Source organism: Oncorhynchus kisutch, unplaced genomic scaffold, assembly GCF_002021735.2.
Source record: "Oncorhynchus kisutch isolate 150728-3 unplaced genomic scaffold, Okis_V2 scaffold983, whole genome shotgun sequence".
In the NCBI taxonomy this organism is placed as follows: Eukaryota; Metazoa; Chordata; class Actinopteri; order Salmoniformes; family Salmonidae; genus Oncorhynchus; species Oncorhynchus kisutch.
This window is the reverse complement of record NW_022262928.1, coordinates 56,496-78,532: the sequence shown is the minus strand read 5'-3', so window position 1 is coordinate 78,532 and position 22,037 is coordinate 56,496. Positions and strand designations below refer to the sequence as shown.

The 22,037-nt window shown below is 46.1% G+C and overlaps 2 protein-coding genes across 2 annotated transcripts in view; both read right to left on the bottom strand.

Annotated features, from left to right (window-relative positions):
- Positions 1 to 132: 132 nt before the first annotated feature.
- On the bottom strand, positions 133 to 4,897 carry LOC116363983 (NADH dehydrogenase [ubiquinone] 1 beta subcomplex subunit 7-like). The gene is made up of 3 exons (XM_031817310.1): positions 4,622 to 4,897; positions 3,362 to 3,530; positions 133 to 309 (listed from the first exon to the last, which is right to left on the bottom strand). The coding sequence occupies exons 1-3, from the start codon at positions 4,731 to 4,733 to the stop codon at positions 225 to 227; spliced, it is 366 nt and encodes a 121-aa protein (XP_031673170.1). The 5' UTR covers positions 4,734 to 4,897; the 3' UTR covers positions 133 to 224.
- An 8,886-nt stretch (positions 4,898 to 13,783) lies between these two features.
- The window catches only part of LOC116363987 (transitional endoplasmic reticulum ATPase), a 64,514-nt gene continuing 56,260 nt past the window's right edge, over positions 13,784 to 22,037 (bottom strand). The window contains exons 10-13 of the mRNA XM_031817316.1: positions 18,449 to 18,578; positions 16,091 to 16,249; positions 15,516 to 15,667; positions 13,784 to 15,276 (exon numbers count right to left, since the gene is read on the bottom strand). Coding sequence (XP_031673176.1) covers positions 15,189 to 15,276; positions 15,516 to 15,667; positions 16,091 to 16,249; positions 18,449 to 18,578 — 529 coding nt within the window. The 3' untranslated portion in view covers positions 13,784 to 15,188. The remainder of the gene's footprint in view (positions 15,277 to 15,515; positions 15,668 to 16,090; positions 16,250 to 18,448; positions 18,579 to 22,037) is intronic.

Sequence of the window (22,037 nt, the reverse complement as noted above, 5' to 3'; positions counted from 1 at the left end):
CCTGCTACCTGGGGTGTATTCAACAAAAACAAGCATTTCTATTGGACAGATTGGGGTGGGTCCCTCCACGTTGGTTCCTGCGTGGTTCCCCGGCTCGTAACGTACCAGGAAACAAACAAAGAGACGGGTGGCTCAGGGCTAGAGTCATGGAGCTCTTTATTGTGGAGAGCAGCAGGTATGTACACAGAGGGGTCAGGGGTTAGAGGTCATGATGACGATGATGCTCAAGCTGCCTGGGCTTCCTCCACCCTCTTCTTCCTCATCTGCAGCCGTCGCTCCCGCTCATACTCCTTCATACGCATCACGTAGCTACACACACACACACACACAGAGACACAGAGAAGAGAGGGGCGTTCAAGTGGATTTGATGGGGGAGGACCTCAGATGGCAGTACTACTACTACAAGTCTGACAACTCTATTCACGTGTGACCATCAGACACATGCATCAACTCTCTTTGATAACAATACATGCCATTTTGTACTGTAATCGAAAGCCACATGACCACTGTCAAGTCAACTTCCTGTTTCCCTCTAAGCTGTGCGCGGCCACTCTCCTCCTGCAGGACAGCAGAGCAGAAGAAATGCCAGCCTGCACAGACTCAGGAGATTGGACTTAACCCCCATTAGTTTGCACTATATAGATCAACGTTTCTGTCTCTGATTGAATAACTTATCAGACCCTTTTCAATACAAGATTTAGTCTGATTTTGTTGTAGGCGGAGCCAGTCACATAGAATGTAGGCCTGCATTGAACCCCACCTATAGGTTACTGTAGGCCTGCATTGAACCCCACCTATAGGTTACTGTAGGCCTGCATTGAACCCCACCTATAGGTTACTGTAGGCCTGCATTGAACCCCACCTATAGGTTACTGTAGGCCTGCATTGAACCCCACCTATAGGTTACTGTAGGCCTGCATTGAACCCCACCTATAGGTTACTGTAGGCCTGCATTGAACCCCACCTATAGGTTACTGTAGGCCTGCATTCAACCCCACCTATAGGTTACTGTAGGCCTGCATTCAACCCCACCTATAGGTTACTGTAGGCCTGCATTCAACCCCACCTATAGGTTACTGTAGGCCTGCATTGAACCCCACCTATAGGTTACTGTAGGCCTGCATTGAACCACACCTATAGGTTACTGTAGGCCTGCATTGAACCACACCTATAGGTTACTGTAGGCCTGCATTGAACCCCACCTATAGGTTACTGTAGGCCTGCATTGAACCCCACCTATAGGTTACTGTAGGCCTGCATTGAACCCCACCTATAGGTTACTGTAGGCCTGCATTCAACCCTACCTATAGGTTACTGTAGGCCTGCATTGAACCCCACCTATAGGTTACTGTAGGCCTGCATTGAACCCCACCTATAGGTTACTGTAGGCCTGCATTGAACCCCACCTATAGGTTACTGTAGGCCTGCATTGAACCCCACCTATAGGTTACTGTAGGCCTGCATTGAACCCCACCTATAGGTTACTGTAGGCCTGCATTGAACCCCACCTATAGGTTACTGTAGGCCTGCATTGAACCCCACCTATAGGTTACTGTAGGCCTGCATTGAACCCCACCTATAGGTTACTGTAGGCCTGCATTGAATCCCACCTATAGGTTACTGTAGGCCTGCATTGAACCCCACCTATAGGTTACTGTAGGCCTGCATTGAACCCCACCTATAGGTTACTGTAGGCCTGCATTGAACCACACCTATAGGTTACTGTAGGCCTGCATTGAACCCCACCTATAGGTTACTGTAGGCCTGCATTGAACCCCACCTATAGGTTACTGTAGGCCTGCATTGAACCCCACCTATAGGTTACTGTAGGCCTGCATTGAACCCCACCTATAGGTTACTGTAGGCCTGCATTGAACCCCACCTATAGGTTACTGTAGGCCTGCATTGAACCCCACCTATAGGTTACTGTAGGCCTGCATTGAACCCCACCTATAGGTTACTGTAGGACTGCATTGAACCCCACCTATAGGTTACTGTAGGCCTGCATTGAACCCCACCTATAGGTTACTGTAGGCCTGCATTGAACCACACCTATAGGTTACTGTAGGCCTGCATTGAACCCCACCTATAGGTTACATGATAGAAATCAAAGGCTATTTCCATGTGAAAATGTTCTGGGATTTTCTCTATTGGTAGGCCACTCTGATAGGAGTACATTATGCCAAATAGCCTATTGGCTACTGTCTAAAACTGATGGTACAGCCTATTGGCTACTGCCTAAAACTGATGGTACAGCCTATTGGTTACTGTCTAAAACTGATGGTACAACCTATTGGTTACTGTCTAAAACTGATGGCACAACCTATTGGTTACTGTCTAAAACTGATGGTACAACCTATTGGCTACTGTCTAAAACTGGTGGTACAGCCTATTGGTTACTGTCTAAAACTGATGGCACAACCTATTGGTTACTGTCTAAAACTGGTGGTACAGCCTATTGGTTACTGTCTAAAACTGATGGTACAGCCTATTGGCTACTGTCTAAAACTGATGGTACAGCCTATTGGTTACTGTCTAAAACTGATGGTACAACCTATTGGTTACTGTCTAAAACTGATGGCACAACCTATTGGTTACTGTCTAAAACTGATGGTACAACCTATTGGCTACTGTCTAAAACTGGTGGTACAGCCTATTGGTTACTGTCTAAAACTGATGGCACAACCTATTGGTTACTGTCTAAAACTGGTGGTACAGCCTATTGGTTACTGTCTAAAACTGATGGTACAGCCTATTGGCTACTGTCTAAAACTGATGGGACAACCTCAGAGTTCACTGTAAACAGGAAGTTGCACAGAATGTTTAAGTTTCTGCTCACAAGACCGGACTTGCTCAGTGCTCCAAAAAATGACAGGGAACATTGGACATGACCCCAGTGGGATTTAAACTCAAAACACTGGCTGGGATGCAGCCATAAAGTGTGTCCAGGAAAGCCAGAAACAAACTCCATGTGTTGCTAAACCTCGAGGCAGATACCTACTCCTAGAACCAGGCAGATACCTACTCCTAGAACCAGGCAGATACCTACTCCTAGAACCAGGCAGATACCTACTCCTAGAACCAGGCAGATACCTACTCCTAGAACCAGGCAGATACCTACTCCTAGAACCAGGCAGATACCTACTCCTAGAACCAGGCAGATACCTACTCCTAGAACCAGGCAGATACCTACTCCTAGAACCAGGCAGATACCTACTCCTAGAACCAGGCAGATACCTACTCCTAGAACCAGGCAGATACCTACTCCTAGAACCAGGCAGATACCTACACCTAGAACCAGGCAGATACCTACTCATAGAACCAGGCAGATACCTACTCATAGAACCAGGCAGATACTTACTCCTGGTGCTCGCAGTAGTCCCAGTCGTGTCTCTCGTGTTTACAGGCCAGGAAGTTGGGCCAGTTGTCCCTCTTACACTTCATGAGCTTGATGAGGTGGTGGGCGCAGTAGTCCCTCTGGAGTACAGGGACCTGGGCCAGGTTCATCTGGGCCTGGGAGGCCACCATCTCTACCAGGGGGACAACATGTTACACCAGGGGTTAATGGGGGAGGCCACTATCTCTACGAGGGGGACAACATGTTACACCAGGGGTTAATGCGGGAGGCCACCATCTCTACCAGGGGGACAACATGTTACACCAGGGGTTAATGGGGGAGGACACCATGTTAAACCAGGGGTTAATGGGGGAGGACACCATCTCTACGAGGGGGACAACATGTTACACCAGGGGTTAATGGGGGAGGCCACTATCTCTACGAGGGGGACAACATGTTACACCAGGGGTTAATGGGGGAGGCCACTATCTCTACGAGGGGGACAACATGTTACACCAGGGGTTAATGCGGGAGGCCACCATCTCTACCAGGGGGACAACATGTTACACCAGGGGTTAATGGGGGAGGACACCATCTCTACCAGGGGGACAAGATAACATGTTACACCATCTCTACCAGGGGGACAAGATAACATGTTACACCATCTCTACCAGGGGGACAATATAACATGTTACACCAGGGGTTAATGGGGAGGCAACCATCTCTACCAGGGGGACAAGATAACATGTTACATCATCTCTACTAGTGGGGACACACACAAAATGAAAATTGTCAACAAAGAAAGGACTAGGCTTTTTCCTGAGATGTGTATAAGTGTAGCCTTGCATGTTCCGTAATGCATTGTATGTATGCAAGGAACGGTTGTACTGTTGGCAAGCAACTACTCTTTCACAGAGTAAGGAAAGGAGACGAGGAGAGGAAGACATTGGATTATTGAGATGCACCCGGGATTTATGACTGAATTTGACAGGACGGGGAATATCTGTTCACAACCATTTTGCTGTCTGAACTGACAGTTTTATTCATTAAAATATAAACAGTTTACACGAATGGAAAGGGGGCGAAATACTCTAGTTATATTTAATAGGGAACATATCATGCTAGCCAAATTTGGGTAACGTTAGCAAGCCACTACTAGTTGCAGTTAGCTTGTTAGCGGACTTTACTTTCCATGGACATAACATGAGTCTACCAGCAGACACTTTGCAACCATACTCCTGTACGGTCACACGATCAGACCAAAACAGTCTCAACAATACACACCTCTCTCTTTCCTCTCGTCGAAGCCGAATTCGGGGTCAAAGCCAAACGGTTTCGCAGGGTCAGGCTCGGTCTCCGTCTCGGTGATATACCGCCGCGCGAGGTGAGCTCCCATGGTGCTAACGGTACTTTTTCACAATGAAAATAAAATAATCGGTGTTTCCTACGACTCCGGGAGAGAACTAATTCAAGATTGACAGAATAAATATGCCATTCGGTCACCTCCACAAGACCCAACGAGCTACTTCCTTTCTGCAACGGAAATAAACAAGTCGAGCCGTACTAGAGTGAAACACCTCCCCTGCCACAGCACCATGCGTGAAATTGGTTCCACTAAGCGCTCTTCTTCCTCTTCTTCGATGGCGGTTGGCATCCATACTCCATACTCACACGAATCCTCTCAGTATCCTTCCCCTTCAACCCATCTGCCTCAGCTGTGGTGTATTTTCATATATGGCAAGGGATGTCAGGCTTCCCTAAATATTTGACCCAAAAATGTTCAACAATTATAAAATCATTTCTCTCTGTGTTTTCATAATTTCCATTCAATTCGCAAGTGGCTGAGTCTCACCGGAGAAATCATCAGAGCGAGGGAAACAGTGCCTCTCTGTCTCAGTATGTGTAGTCCATGTATCTGATGCTGTTTGGACCAAAGGAGTATGACATGTTGCCGCCCTAGCAGTTGATTGATTGATGCCAGCAAGCGTTTTGCCTCCCTTGATATTTGTTTTTAATTGAAACTGTGTGTTGTCCTAGCGCAGCAAAACGCCCCCCAAGGGAGGCCAGTTTGGATTTGGTTTCACACCTATCAAATCACATCCAAAGCAAAACATTTATTTATTTATTTATTTGCTAAATCTGCCTTTTCCTAAAGCCATGGATGGAGATGGGGATTTGGACTAGTGGTTTTGACTTAATTCTCTGTACAGGCCAATGACTATGATGGCGACACTTATCTAACCATAAATGCATATATTGTGCCACTGGGCTGATATGATTGTTGCCCATGCGGGGAAGTCAAGCTAGCAAGCATTTTAGCTAAGTAGCCTATGAAAACAAAAAACTAAAATCATACAGTATGACAGAGCCATAGACAGTTTTTCCAAGATGAAAGAGAGGAGGATGGCATTTGTGTTTTTACTTACATGCACACAGACCAAAATCAGTACTAGCCTAGTTGATTTGATGATGTTTCAATGTTTAAGTTGAAATGGTGCTGGAATTAGCGGAGGCAGTGCTGCTGTTGTCTTTGTGTTGACTTGAGGTAACTTCATGGTTCTAAATCAGTAGTTGTTTAGTAAACTGTAGAAAACATGAACTTGACCGTGCTGTATGTCATGTAACTGGTCTGTTACATGCAATATGTGCTTTGTGGAATTCCCTCAGACAGATGTTCAAATGAATCAAACGAATGTGGAGTTTCATTTATTTTCTGCCACTGTGTGACTGTTCCTCCACTGTGTGACTGTTCCTCCACTGTGTGACTGTTCCGCCACTGTGTGACTGTTCCTCCACTGTGTGACTGTTCCGCCACCGTGTGACTGTTCCTCCACTGTGTGACTGTTCCACCACTGTGTGACTGTTCCTCCACTGTGTGACTGTTCCACCACTGTGTGACTGTTCCACCACTGTGTGACTGTTCCACCACTGTGTGACTGTTCCTCCACTGTGTGACTGTTCCTCCACTGTGTGACTGTTCCTCCACTGTGTGACTGTTCCTCCACTGTGTGACTGTTCCACCACTGTGTGACTGTTCCACCACTGTGTGACTGTTCCACCACTGTGTGACTGTTCCTCCACTGTGTGACTGTTCCTCCACTGTGTGACTGTTCCGCCACTGTGTGACTGTTCCTCCACTGTGTGACTGTTCCGCCACCGTGTGACTGTTCCTCCACCGTGTGACTGTTCCTCCACTGTGTGACTGTTCCACCACTGTGTGACTGTTCCTCCACTGTGTGACTGTTCCACCACTGTGTGACTGTTCCACCACTGTGTGACTGTTCCTCCACTGTGTGACTGTTCCACCACTGTGTGACTGTTCCACCACTGTGTGACTGTTCCTCCACTGTGTGACTGTTCCACCTCTGTGTGACTGTTGCTCCACTGTGTGACTGTTCCTCCACTGTGTGACTTTTCCGCCTCTGTGTGACTGTTCCTCCACTGTGTGACTGTTCCACCACTGTGTGACTGTTCCTCCACTGTGTGACTGTTCCTCCACTGTGTGACTGTTCCGCCTCTGTGTGACTGTTCCACCACTGTGTGACTGTTCCGCCACTGTGTGACTGTCATTTTGTTGTCACGGCCTTATTGTATGTCAAGGTGGTGTATGAACGAATGGGTTATAAGAGCAAACAAAGAAATGATCACAACAGGTTATAATGTGGCTTTTTACTGGCTTCCCCAGTGATTTTAGCCACGTTCTGCTACTGTGCTTCAGCATATATATCATACCAAGGTGGCATAGCAGTTCAGACGTCTTTTGTCCTCGTCTTGTCGTGTCCTGTATATATATTTACAACTTTTTCACATACATTTTATTTTTATTTTCCATCAACTCATCTTCAAAACACTCTCCTGCAACCCGCCTCACCAATGTATATTTATAAAAAAGTATTATTTACCTCAGATCTGTAATCCTCCAAGAAGCTAGCCAGAAACTCCAAGAAGCTAGCCTGAAACTAGCCAGAAGCTAATCCAGAAGCTAGTTCAGAAGCTAGTTAGCTCCTCTACTGGCAAATCGTTAGTATTCAGCTAACCACGGTTTGTGGTCATCAGCGATCCTTTAGCTCGAAAATCTATCGCCAGTTCTGTACGGTGCAGCGCGGCTCGGAACGGAACATACCGGACCAATTTTTCTCTCCATGTCCCTGGATTTCGACTGCTCTCTGGACATTCATACCCGGATCTCACAGCTAGCTAGCTGCTATCCGTGTGACTATCGGCCTTCGTCGATTCCGGAGCAAACATAAATTATTCCGGAGGTAGCAAGCTCCGTCAATCACTCCTGAGTTCCATCAATCACACCTGGGCTGCAGTCACCTATCCGGACCCGTTTTACTGCCCTCGCGGAGCCCCACCGGGCCTTCACAACTGGACTGCCGACGTTATCTACCCGAAGGAGTTATTCGGCTGGCTCCTCCGTCGCGACGTTACCTGAACGCCCATCTGCGGCCTGCTAACCGTTAGCTGTCTTACCGGCTGCTATCTGAATAGACAATCGGACAATTTTTTTTTTTATTTTATTATTATTATTATGTTTTCTTCTTGGGCCTCTATAACTATATCTATTGTTTTTATTTTTGTTGTTGTTGTGTGATTTGGATTAATCCCCTCTACCACACGGAACCCCACTAATCTACTGACGGAACGCAAGAGGTGGCTAACAACAGACCTCCATCCTATGCTAGCTTGCTACCGATGCCCTGGCTAGCTGTCTAAATCACCAACCAACCTCTCCACTCACCGGACACTTTTGATCACTCGACTAAGCATGCCTCTCCTTAATGTCAATATGTCTTGTCCATTGCTGTTCTGGTTAGTGTTTATTGGCTTATTTCACTGTAGAGCCTCTAGTCCTGCTCACTATACCTTATCCAACCTATTAGTTCCACCACCCACACATGCAATGACATCTCCTGGTTTCAACGATGTTTCTAGAGACAATATCTCTCTCTTCATCACTCAATACCTAGGTTTACCTCCACTGTATTCACATCCTACCATACATTTGTCTGTACATTATACCTTGATGCTATTTTATCGCCCCCAGAAACCTCCTTTTACTCTATGTTCCAGACGTTCTAGACAACCAATTCTCATAGCTTTTAGCCGTACCCTTATTCTACTCCTCCTATGTTCCTCTGGCGATGTAGAGGTGAATCCAGGCCCTGCAGTGCCTAGCTCCACTCCTATTCCCCAGGCGCTCTCTTTTGACGACTTCTGTAACCGTAATAGCCTTGGTTTCATGCATGTTAACATTGGAAGCCTCCTCCCTAAGTTTGTTCTATTCACTGCTTTAGCACACTCTCAGCGATCACTGCCTCATTGCCTGCATCCGTAATGGGTCAGCGGTCAAACGACCTCCACTCATCACTGTAAAACGCTCCCTGAAACACTTCTGCGAGCAGGCCTTTCTAATCGACCTGGCCGGGGTATCCTGGAAGGATATTGATCTCATCCCGTCAGTAGAGGATGCCTGGATATTTTTTTAAATGCCTTCCTAACCATCTTAAATAAACATGCCCCATTCAAGAAATTTAGAACCAGGAACAGATATAGCCCTTGGTTCTCCCCAGACCTGACTGCCCTTAACCAACACAAAAACATCCTATGGCGTTCTGCATTAGCATCGAACAGCCCCCGTGATATGCAGCTGTTCAGGGAAGCTAGAAACCATTATACACAGGCAGTTAGAAAAGCCAAGGCTAGCTTTTTCAAGCAGAAATTTGCTTCCTGCAACACTAACTCAAAAATGTTCTGGGACACTGTAAAGTCCATGGAGAATAAGAACACCTCCTCCCAGCTGCCCACTGCACTGAAGATAGGAAACACTGTCACCACTGATAAATCCACCATAATTGAGAATTTCAATAAGCATTTTTCTACGGCTGGCCATGCTTTCCACCTGGCTACTCCTACCCCGGACAACAGCACTGCACCCCCAACAGCAACTCGCCCAAGCCTTCCCCATTTCTCCTTCTCCCAAATCCATTCAGCTGATGTTCTGAAAGAGCTGCAAAATCTGGACCCCTACAAATCAGCCGGGCTAGACAATCTGGACCCTTTCTTTCTAAAATTATCTGCCGAAATTGTTGCCACCCCTATTACTAGCCTGTTCAACCTCCCTTTCGTGTCGTCTGATATTCCCAAAGATTGGAAAGCAGCTGCGGTCATCCCCCTCTTCAAAGGGGGGGACACTCTTGACCCAAACTGCTACAGACCTATATCTATCCTACCGTGCCTTTCTAAGGTCTTCGAAAGCCAAGTCAACAAACAGATTACCGACCATTTCGAATCTCACCATACCTTCTCTGCTATGCAATCTGGTTTCAGAGCTGGTCATGGGTGCACCTCAGCCACGCTCAAGGTCCTAAACGATATCTTAACCGCCATCGATAAGAAACATTACTGTGCAGCCGTATTCATTGATTTGGCCAAGGCTTTCGACTCTGTCAATCGCCATATCCTCATCGGCAGACTCGACAGCCTTGGTTTCTCAAATGATTGCCTCGCCTGGTTCACCAACTACTTCTTTGATAGAGTTCAGTGTGTCAAATCGGAGGGTCTGCTGTCCGGACCTCTGGCAGTCTCTATGGGGGTGCCACAGGGTTCAATTCTTGGACCGACTCTCTTCTCTGTATACATCAATGAGGTCGCTCTTGCTGCTGGTGAGTCCCTGATCCACCTCTACGCAGACGACACCATTCTGTATACTTCCGGCCCTTCTTTGGACACTGTGTTAACAACCCTCCAGGCAAGCTTCAATGCCATACAACTCTCCTTCCGTGGCCTCCAATTGCTCTTAAATACAAGTAAAACTAAATGCATGCTCTTCAACCGATCGCTACCTGCACCTACCCGCCTGTCCAACATCACTACTCTGGACGGCTCTGACTTAGAATACGTGGACAACTACAAATACTTAGGTGTCTGGTTAGACTGTAAACTCTCCTTCCAGACCCATATCAAACATCTCCAATCCAAAGTTAAATCTAGAATTGGCTTCCTATTTCGCAACAAAGCATCCTTCACTCATGCTGCCAAACATACCCTTGTAAAACTGACCATCCTACCAATCCTCGACTTTGGCAATGTCATTTACAAAATAGCCTCCAATACCCTACTCAACAAATTGGATGCAGTCTATCACAGTGCAATCCGTTTTATCACCAAAGCCCCATATACTACCCACCATTGTGACCTGTACGCTCTCGTTGGCTGGCCCTCGCTTCATACTCGTCGCCAAACCCACTGGCTCCATGTCATCTACAAGACCCTGCTAGGTAAAGTCCCCCCTTATCTCAGCTCGCTGGTCACCATAGCATCTCCCACCTGTAGCACACGCTCCAGCAGGTTTATCTCTCTAGTCACCCCCAAAACCAATTCTTTCTTTGGCCGCTTCTCCTTCCAGTTCTCTGCTGCCAATGACTGGAACGAACTACAAAAATCTCTGAAACTGGAAACACTTATCTCCCTCACTAGCTTTAAGCACCAACTGTCAGAGCAGCTCACAGATTACTGCACCTGTACATAGCCCACCTATAATTTAGCCCAAACAACTACCTCTTTCCCAACTGTATTTAATTTTAATTTATTTATTTATTTTGCTCCTTTGCACCCCATTATTTTTATTTCTACTTTGCACATTCTTCCATTGCAAAACTACCATTCCAGTATTTTACTTGCTATATTGTATTTACTTTGCCATCATGGCCTTTTTTGCCTTTACCTCCCTTCTCACCTCATTTGCTCACATTGTATATAGACTTGTTTATACTGCATTATTGACTGTATGTTTGTTTTTACTCCATGTGTAACTCTGTGTCGTTTTATCTGTCGAACTGCTTTGCTTTATCTTGGCCAGGTCGCAATTGTAAATGAGAACTTGTTCTCAACTTGCCTACCTGGTTAAATAAAGGTAAAATAAAATAATAAATAAATATGATACCCTCTGTACTACTGTAACCCTGGAAACCTCAACCTGCCTCTCTCGCACCGGACATTTCTGATCCCCAGTCTCATGGACTCCCCTACAATTAACACATACCACTACTTTCCCCAATGCTACACATGTCTGATCCCCAGCCTCATGGACTCCCCTACAATTAACACATACCACTACTTTCCCCAATGCTACACATGTCTGATCCCCAGCCTCATGGACTCCTCTACAATTAACACATACCACTACTTTCCCCAATGCTACACATGTCTGATCCCCAGCCTCATGGACTCCCCTACAATTAACACATACCACTACTTTCCCCAATGCTACACATGTCTGATCCCCAGCCTCATGGACTCCCCTACAATTAACACATACCACTACTTTCCCCAATGCTACACATGTCTGATCCCCAGCCTCATGGACTCCCCTACAATTAACACATACCACTACTTTCCCCAATGCTACACATTTCTTTGTCGCATGCCCTTCTGCACACTTCACACACCTAGGAACCTCCCTCCTACACACTGCTGCCACATGTCCATTTGCTTGACACCTGTAACAACGTAATGGATTAGGCACAAAAGCTCGTACAGGATAACTTGTATATGCTGATAGCACTTTGTCGGGCAATGACTCAACATGAAAACTCAAAAGGACAGACTATGACTCAACATGAAAACTCAAAAGGACAGACTATGACTCAACATGAAAACTCAAAAGGACAGACTATGACTCAACATGAAAACACAAAAGGACAGACTATGACTCAACATAAACTCAAAAGGACAGACTATGACTCAACATGAAAACTCAAAAGGACAAACTATGAGTCAACATGAAAACTCAAAAGGACAGACTATGAGTCAACATGAAAACTCAAAAGGACAGACTATGACTCAACATGAAAACTCAAAAGGACAGACTATGACTCCTCTGTCACGTGGCACCAAACGACGAGCATCACAAGCACCGGGAATCTTCCCCTTTTGTTTTGTCTACTTTCATATTTACAGCTATCCCAGTAATCACTCCTTTCAATGGTGTACTTTTCTTTAGAGCAAAACCATTCACATCTCTTTTCCCCATTTGTGTAACGCGGAGCGCCTGTTCCCTCTGATCAGCAGAAACACAAACAATTATCACACCACCTCTTCTGGTTACCTTCACCAACTCCACAGCACCCAACTCTGTTTTCCCCCACTCTGAAACCACATATGGATCAGCCAAAAGACAGGGGTCCACTTTCTTCAAACATTTCACTCCTACCATCACAGACTCATCTTTATCCTGACCATCATTATATCACTCCTACCATCACAGACTCATCTTTATCCTGACCATCATTATATCACTCCTACCATCACAGACTCATCTTTATCCTGACCATCATTATATCACTCCTACCATCACAGACTCATCTTTATCCTGACCATCATTATATCACTCCTACCATCACAGACTCATCTTTACCCTGACCATCATTATATCACTCCTACCATCACAGACTCATCTTTACCCTGACCGTCATTATATCACTCCTACCATCACAGACTCATCTTTACCTGACCATCATTATATCACTCCTACCATCAGACTCATCTTTACCCTGACCATCATTATATCACTCCTACCATCACAGACATCTTTATCCTGACCATCATTATATCACTCCTACCATCACAGACTCATCTTTATCCTGACCATCAAGCCTCGGGCTCCGAGAAGTTCACCACACCGGCCACCTCCTATAATTCGCACTAATTCCCTTCCATTTCTCCACCTGTCTTCGATCCGGCTTACGGCTCACTCTGCTTATGCTTTCTACCATTCTTCTTTAACAAACCATCTCCAATTGGTTTTTGCCATCTTCAACCAATTCAAGCTCACTCTTCCCTCCCTCACCCTCTTCCCTTCCTCACTCTCTTCCACCTCCCTCACCCTCTTCCACCTCCCTCACCCTCTTCCACCTCCCTCACCCTCTTCCACCTCCCTCACCCTCTTCCACCTCCCTCTCCCTCTTCCACCTCCCTCACCCTCTTCCCTCCCTCACCCTCTTCCACCTCCCTCACCCTCTTCCCTCCCTCACCCTCCCTCACCCTCTTCCGTCCCTCACCCTCTTCCCTCCCTCACCCTCTTCCACCTCCTCACCCTCTTCCGTCCCTCACCCTCTTCCCTCCCTCACCCTCTTCCACCTCCTCACCCTCTTCCATCCCTCACCCTCTCCCTCCCTCACCCTCTTCCCTCCCTCACCCTCTTCCACCTCCTCCACCTCTCTTTTTCCCTCCTTCCTCTTCCGTCCCTCACCCTCTCCCTCCCTCACCCTCTTCCACCTCCTCCACCTCTCTTTTTCCCTCCTTCCTCTTCCGTCCCTCACCCTCTTCCCTCCCTCACCCTCTTCCACCTCCTCCACCTCTCTTTTTTCCCTCCTTCCTCTTCCGTATTCCAATTGAGGGATATTATTATGTGACAGTAGTTTTATTAGTAAAACACAAACAAACAAGGAAAACACTCCATTTATTACATTTCAGATGTGAATCAGCATTCCTTCCATTCCTTCCATGATGACCAGCTCAAACACCATAAGAACAACAATCCTCATTCAGTTATATTCATTGTACTTTGACCATCCAGATTTTACTAATGATTCTTCCAAGAAAAAACAAACAGACTCTAATTTCCTCAAATACACCAGTTATTATGATGCACCAGTTATTATAATGCACCAGTTATTATGATGTACCAGTTATTATAATGCACCAGTTATTATGATGTACCAGTTATTATGATGCACCAGTTATTATAATGCACCAGTTATTATGATGTACCAGTTATTATGATGTACCAGTTATTATGATGCACCAGTTATTATAATGCACCAGTTATTATGATGTACCAGTTATTATGATGTACCAGTTATTATAATGCACCAGTTATTATGATGTACCAGTTATTATGATGTATCAGTTATTATGATGCACCAGTTATTATGATGTACCAGTTATTATGATGTACCAGTTATTATGATGTACCAGTTATTATGATGTACCATTTATTATGATGCACCAGTTATTATAATGCACCAGTTATTATGATGTACCAGTTATTATGTACCAGTTATTATAATGCACCAGTTATTATGATGTACCAGTTATTATGATGTACCAATAATTATAATGCACCAGTTATTATGATGTACCAGTTATTATGATGTATCAGTTATTATGATGCACCAGTTATTATGATGTACCAGTTATTATGATGTACCAGTTATTATGATGTACCAGTTATTATGATGTACCATTTATTATGATGCACCAGTTATTATAATGCACCAGTTATTATGATGTACCAGTTATTATGTACCAGTTATTATAATGCACCAGTTATTATGATGTACCAGTTATTATGATGTACCAGTTATTATGATGTACCAGTTATTATGATGTACCAGTTATTATGATGTATCAGTTATTATGATGTACCAGTTATTATGATGTACCAGTTATTATGATGCACCAGTTATTATGATGCACCAGTTATTATGATGCACCAGTTATTATGATGTACCAGTTATTATGATGTACCAGTTATTATGATGTACCAGTTATTATGATGTACCAGTTATTATGATGCACCAGTTATTATGATGCACCAGTTATTATGATGTACCAGTTATTATGATGTACCAGTTATTATGATGCACCAGTTATTATGATGTACCAGTTATTATGATATATCAGTTATTATGATGTACCAGTTGTTATGATGCACCAGTTATTATGAGAAACATCTAAGACACCGATAAGCTGAGAAGCACAAACGTTATCTAATTGATCCAGAGTTCATATGCATATTCATATGCATCATATGCAGGCAGGTGTGGTGGAGGTGATAGTCTTCTCACTGGTAGAGGTCGTCCTCTACCTCGTCTCTGAACTGCCCCCCTGCCCCCGACCCTTGACCTCCGGACTGAGAGCCAGAGGGGAACCTGAGGAGAAAGAGAGGTCAGTGTAAGAGAAGTGTGTCTGTGTTTGTGTGTGTGTGTGCATACTTGCATATGAAAGTGTGAGCGTACAGTATGTGTGAATGTGTGTGTGTGCCTGTGTGTGTGTGTGTGCATATGAAAGTGTGAGTGTGTGTGTGTGCATATGAAAGTGTGTGTGTGTGTGTGCATATGAAAGTGTGAGCATACAGTATGTGTGTGAGTGTGTGTGTGTGTGTACATACCTGAAGTTCCCAAAGCCTCTGCTCTGCTGTAGTGTCTGGGCGAACATCTCATACTTCCTGATATCGTTGTCGCTGACGGAGCGCCGGGCGAACCTCATGGCCTCTTCAAAGTGATCCTTCCTGATCTCTGGAACAGGGTCACAGTCCTCATCCTGGACAGAGGAGGAGAGGGGGGGGGGGTGCAGAAAGAGAGAGAGGGAGGTTGGGTGGGTGGGTGTGTGTGTGCGTTGTGTATACAAGGTTTAATGTGTGAGGTAGACAGTGTGTGAAACACAGTGTGATGTACTGTATGTGAGATGCAGTGTTGGTTGTGTAACAGCTGGGGGATTTGGCTGTCGATCTGTCCCTCTCTCCGTCTGTCTCTATGTCTACCTGTCTGTCTCTCTGTCCGTCTGTCTGGCTGTCGATCTGTCCCTCTCTCCATCTGTCTCTATGTCTACCTGTCTGTCTCTCTGTCCATCTGTCTGTCTGTCTATCTGACCATCTCTATAGTGTGTGTGTGAGCTGCAGTGTTATTAGTGGTGTAACAGCAGACTGTCAGTCGGTCCGTCCGTCGGTCCGTCCATCCATCTCACCATGGCGGTGCCTGGGTGGGTCTGTCTCTGGCGCTCTGCTTTGATCTCAGCCTCTATGGCCTCTCTGATGGCCAGCTTACAGGCCCTCTGGCAGATCTCTGTCAGGTCTGCCCCACTGAAACCCTGGGTGATACCAGACAGGTAGGCCAGGTCTACATCCTGGTGTGTGTCGTTGTGAGAGGAGAGGGGTGGGGAAGAGAGAGAGAGGAGAGGGGAGGGGGGAGAGAGAGGAGAGGGGGGAGAGAGAGGAGAGGGGAGAGGGGAGGGGGGAGAGAGAGGAGAGGGGGAGAGAGGAGAGGGGGAGAGAGAGGAAGAAAGGGGAGAGAGAGAGGAAGAAAGGGGAGAGAGAGAGGAAGAAAGGGGAGAGAGAGAGGAAGAAAGGGGAGAGAGAGGAAGAAAGGGGAGAGAGGAGAGGGGAGGGGGAGAGAGAGGAGAGGGGGAGAGAGAGGAGAGGGGGAGAGGGGAGGGGGGAGAGAGAGGAGAGGGGGAGAGAGAGGAGAGGGGGAGAGAGAGGAAGAAAGGGGAGAGAGAGAGGAAGAAAGGGGAGAGAGAGAGGAAGAAAGGGGAGAGAGAGAGGAAGAAAGGGGAGAGAGAGAGGAAGAAAGGGGAGAGAGAGGAAGAAAGGGGAGAGAGGAGAGGGGAGGGGGGAGAGAGAGGAGAGGGGGAGAGAGAGGAGAGGGAGAGGAGGGGGAGGGGGGGGAGAGAGAGGAGAGGGAGAGAGAGAGGAGAGGGGGAGAGAGAGGAAGAAAGGGGAGAGAGAGAGGAAGAAAGGGGAGAGAGAGAGGAAGAAAGGGGAGAGAGAGAGGAAGAAAGGGGAGAGACAAAAATAGTTCATTATTATTATCATCATCATTATTATCGTGTGTCTGTGTGCCTGTGTGTCTGTGTGCCTGTGTGTCTGTGTGTCTGTGTGCCTGTGTGCCTGTGTGCCTGTGTGTCTGTGTGCCTGTGTGCCTGTGTGTCTGTGTGCCTGTGTGTCTGTGTGCCTGTGTGTCTGTGTGCCTGTGTGCCTGTGTGTCTGTGTGCCTGTGTGCCTGTGTGTCTGTGTGCCTGTGTGCCTGTGTGCCTGTGTGCCTGTGTGCCTGTGTGTCTACCCTGTCTTTCTTGTAGTATTAAATCATGTTTGTTGGTTAGGAAGGGGTTATATGGCACGGACCTAGGAAGAAAGGAATGTATGTGGAGATAAGAGAGGACAGGGAGAGCTCCTCCAGGGTTATATGGCATGGACCTAGAAGAAAGGAATGTATGTGGAGATAAGAGAGGACAGGGAGAGCTCCTCCAGGGTTATATAGCATGGACCTAGAAGAAAGGAATGTATGTGGAGATAAGAGAGGACAGGGAGAGCTCCTCCAGGGTTATATGGCACGGACCTAGAAGAAAGGAATGTATGTGGAGATAAGAGAGGACAGGGAGAGCTCCTCCAGGGTTATATAGCATGGACCTAGAAGAAAGGAATGTATGTGGAGATAAGAGAGGACAGGGAGAGCTCCTCCAGGGTTATGGTGTCTGGGGGAGCCTGGTCAGTTGAGGGGTTATAAACTGTGATTAGACTCATGTGAAAATCCCTGTTGGTGTGTATGTGTGTGTGTAGTTTAGGATGATATAAGAAGGAATGGATTTGTGAAAACTTTAGAGCTCTCGCAAATAAACTGGGACCTGATCAATTGTGAGCTGGGAATTCTGTGTGTTTTATTTAAGAGCAGAACTTTACAACCTCTGGGTATCAGACAGATGAAGATCATTGGAATTTATGAACACGGATTCAATAATTACTTGACAGTGTCTGTGTCTGTGTGTGTGTCTATGTGTCTATGCGTCTTTGTGTGTGTCTGTGTCTGTGTGTGTCTGTGTGTGTGTCTGTGTCTGTGTGTGTCTGTGTGTGTGTGTATCTGTGTCTATGCGTCTTTGTGTGTGTCTGTGTCTTTGTGTGTGTCTATGTGTGTCTATATGTGTGTATCTGTGTCTATGTGTGTGTATGTCTTTGTGTGTGTATGTCTATGTGAGTGTGTGTCTATGTGTGTGTGTGTGTCTATGTGTGTGTGTGTGTCTATGTGTGTGTGTGTGTGTGTGTGTGTGTCTGTGTGTCTATGTGTGTGTGTGTCTATGTGTGTGTGTGTGTGTGTGTGTGTGTGTGTGTGTGTGTGTGTGTGTGTGTGTGTGTGTGTGTGTGTGTGTCTGTGTGTCTGTGTTGTGTGTCTGTGTGTCTGTGTGTGTGTGTCTATGTGTGTGTATGTCTATGTGTGTCTATGTGTGTGTGTGTGTGTCTATGTGTGTGCGCGTGTCTCTGTCTGTGAGTGTCTATGTGTGTCTGTGTCTGTGTGTGTGCGAGTCCATGTGTGAGTGTGTGTGTGTACTGACTCTGGCGATGGGGGACTTGCGTAGGTTTGCGTTGAGGATGGCAGTACGGGAGGCTGTGTCTGGTAGAGGGATGTAGATGAGCTGATCCAGCCTCCCTGGACGGAGGATAGCAGAGTCTATTATATCAGGTCTGGAGGGGGAGGATAACAGAGTCTATTATATCAGGTCTGAAGGATAACAGAGTCTATTATATCAGGTCTGGAGGATAACAGAGTCTATTATATCAGGTCTGGAGGATAACAGAGTCTATATCAGGTCTGGAGGGGGGAGGATAGCAGAGTCTATTATATCAGGTCTGGAGGGGGGAGGATAACAGAGTCTATTATATCAGGTCTGGAGGATAGCAGAGTCTATTATATCAGGTCTGGAGGATAACAGAGTCTATTATATCAGGTCTGGAGGATAACAGAGTCTATTATATCAGGTCTGGAGGATAACAGAGTCTATTATATCAGGTCTGGAGGATAGCAGAGTCTATAATATCAGGTCTGGAGGGGGGAGGACAGCAGAGTCTATTATATCAGGTCTGGAGGATAACAGAGTCTATTATATCAGGTCTGGAGGGGGGAGGATAGCAGAGTCTATTATATCAGGTCTGGAGGATAACAGAGTCTATTATATCAGGTCTGGAGGATAACAGAGTCTATTATATCAGGTCTGGAGGATAGCAGAGTCTATTATATCAGGTCTGGAGGGGGGAGGATAACAGAGTCTATTATATCAGGTCTGGAGGGGGGAGGATAACAGAGTCTATTATATCAGGTCTGGAGGATAGCAGAGTCTATTATATCAGGTCTGGAGGATAACAGAGTCTATAATATCAGGTCTGGAGGATAGCAGAGTCTATTATATCAGGTCTGGAGGATAACAGAGTCTATTATATCAGGTCTGGAGGGGGGAGGATAACAGAGTCTATTATATCAGGTCTGGAGGATAGCAGAGTCTATTATATCAGGTCTGGAGGATAACAGAGTCTATTATATCAGGTCTGGAGGGGGGAGGATAACAGAGTCTATTATATCAGGTCTGGAGGATAACAGAGTCTATTATATCAGGTCTGGAGGGGGGAGGATAGCAGAGTCTATTATATCAGGTCTGGAGGATAACAGAGTCTATAATATCAGGTCTGGAGGGGTGAGGATAACAGAGTCTATTATATCAGGTCTGGAGGATAACAGAGTCTATTATATCAGGTCTGGAGGGGGGGGGATAACAGAGTCTATTATATCAGGTCTGGAGGATAACAGAGTCTATTATATCAGGTCTGGAGGGGGGAGGATAACAGAGTCTATTATATCAGGTCTGGAGGATAACAGAGTCTATTATATCAGGTCTGGAGGGGGGAGGATAGCAGAGTCTATTATATCAGGTCTGGAGGATAACAGAGTCTATTATATCAGGTCTGGAGGATAACAGAGTCTATTATATCAGGTCTGGAGGATAGCAGAGTCTATTATATCAGGTCTGGAGGGGGGGGATAGCAGAGTCTATTATATCAGGTCTGGAGGATAACAGAGTCTATTATATCAGGTCTGGAGGATAACAGAGTCTATTATATCAGGTCTGGAGGGGGGAGGATAGCAAAGTATATTATATCAGGTCTGGAGGATAACAGAGTCTATAATATCAGGTCTGGAGGGTGAGGATAACAGAGTCTATTATATCAGGTCTGGAGGATAACAGAGTCTATTATATCAGGTCTGGAGGGGGGAGGATAACAGAGTCTATAATATCAGGTCTGGAGGATAACAGAGTCTATTATATCAGGTCTGGAGGGGGGAGGATAACAGAGTCTATTATATCAGGTCTGGAGGATAACAGAGTCTATAATATCAGGTCTGGAGGGGGGAGGATAACAGCGTCTATTATATCAGGTCTGGAGGGGGGGAGGATAGCAGAGTCTATTATATCAGGTCTGGAGGATAACAGAGTCTATTATATCAGGTCTGGAGGGGGGAGGATAACAGAGTCTATTATATCAGGTCTGGAGGATAACAGAGTCTATTATATCAGGTCTGGACGGGGGAGGATAACAGAGTCTATTATATCAGGTCTGGAGGATAGCAGAATCTATTATATCAGGTCTGGAGGGGGGGAGGATAACAGAGTCTATTATATCAGGTCTGGAGGGGGGGAGGATAACAGAGTCTATTATATCAGGTCTGGAGGATAACAGAGTCTATTATATCAGGTCTGGAGGATAACAGAGTCTATTATATCAGGTCTGGAGGGGGGAGGATAACAGAATCTATTATATCAGGTCTGGAGGGGGGAGGATAACAGAGTCTATTATATCAGGTCTGGAGGGGGGAGGATAACAGAGTCTATTATATCAGGTCTGGAGGATAACAGAGTCTATTATATCAGGTCTGGAGGATAACAGAGGCTATTATATCAGGTCTGGAGGGGGAGGATAACAGAGTCTATTATATCAGGTCTGGAGGATAACAGAGTCTATTATATCAGGTCTGGAGGATAACAGAGTCTATTATATCAGGTCTGGAGGGGGGAGGATAACAGAGTCTATTATATCAGGTCTGGAGGGGGAGGATAACAGAGTCTATTATATCAGGTCTGGAGGATAACAGAGTCTATTATATCAGGTCTGGAGGGGGGAGGATAGCAGAATCTATTATATCAGGTCTGGAGGGGGGAGGATAGCAGAGTCTATTATATCAGGTCTGGAGGATAACAGAGTCTATTATATCAGGTCTGGAGGGGGGAGGATAACAGAGTCTATTATATCAGGTCTGGAGGATAGCAGAATCTATTATATCAGGTCTGGAGGGGGGAGGATAACAGAGTCTATTATGTCAGGTCTGGAGGGGGGAGGATAACAGAATATATTATATCAGGTCTGGAGGGGGGAGGATAACATAGTCTATTATATCAGGTCTGGAGGATAACAGAGTCTATTATATCAGGTCTGGAGGGGGGAGGATAACAGAGTCTATTATATCAGGTCTGGAGGATAACAGAGTCCCTCTACCTGTTGGTAGCTCCTATAATAAAGACCCCCCCCCCCACATCCCTCTACCTGTTGGTAGCTCCTATAATAAAGACCCCCCCACATCCCTCTACCTGTTGGTAGCTCCTATAATAAAGACCCCCCCCCCCCCCCCCCCACATCCCTCTACCTGTTGGTAGCTCCTATAATAAAGACCTCCCCCCCACCACATCCCTCTACCTGTTGGTAGCTCCCATAATAAAGACCCCCCCCATCCCTCTACCTGTTGGTAGCTCCTATAATAAAGACCCCCCCACCCACATCCCTCTACCTGTTGGTAGCTCCTATAATAAAGACCCCCCCCCCTATAATAAAGACCCCCCCCCCCCCCCCCACATCCCTCTACCTGTTGGTAGCTCCTATAATAAAGACCCCCCCCACATCCCTCTACCTGTTGGTAGCTCCTATAATAAAGACTCCCCCCCCCATCCCTCTACCTGTTGGTAGCTCCTATAATAAAGACCCCCCCCACATCCCTCTACCTGTTGGTAGCTCCTATAATAAAGACCCCCCCCCACATCCCTCTACCTGTTGGTAGCTCCTATAATAAAGACCCCCCCCCATCCCTCTACCTGTTGGTAG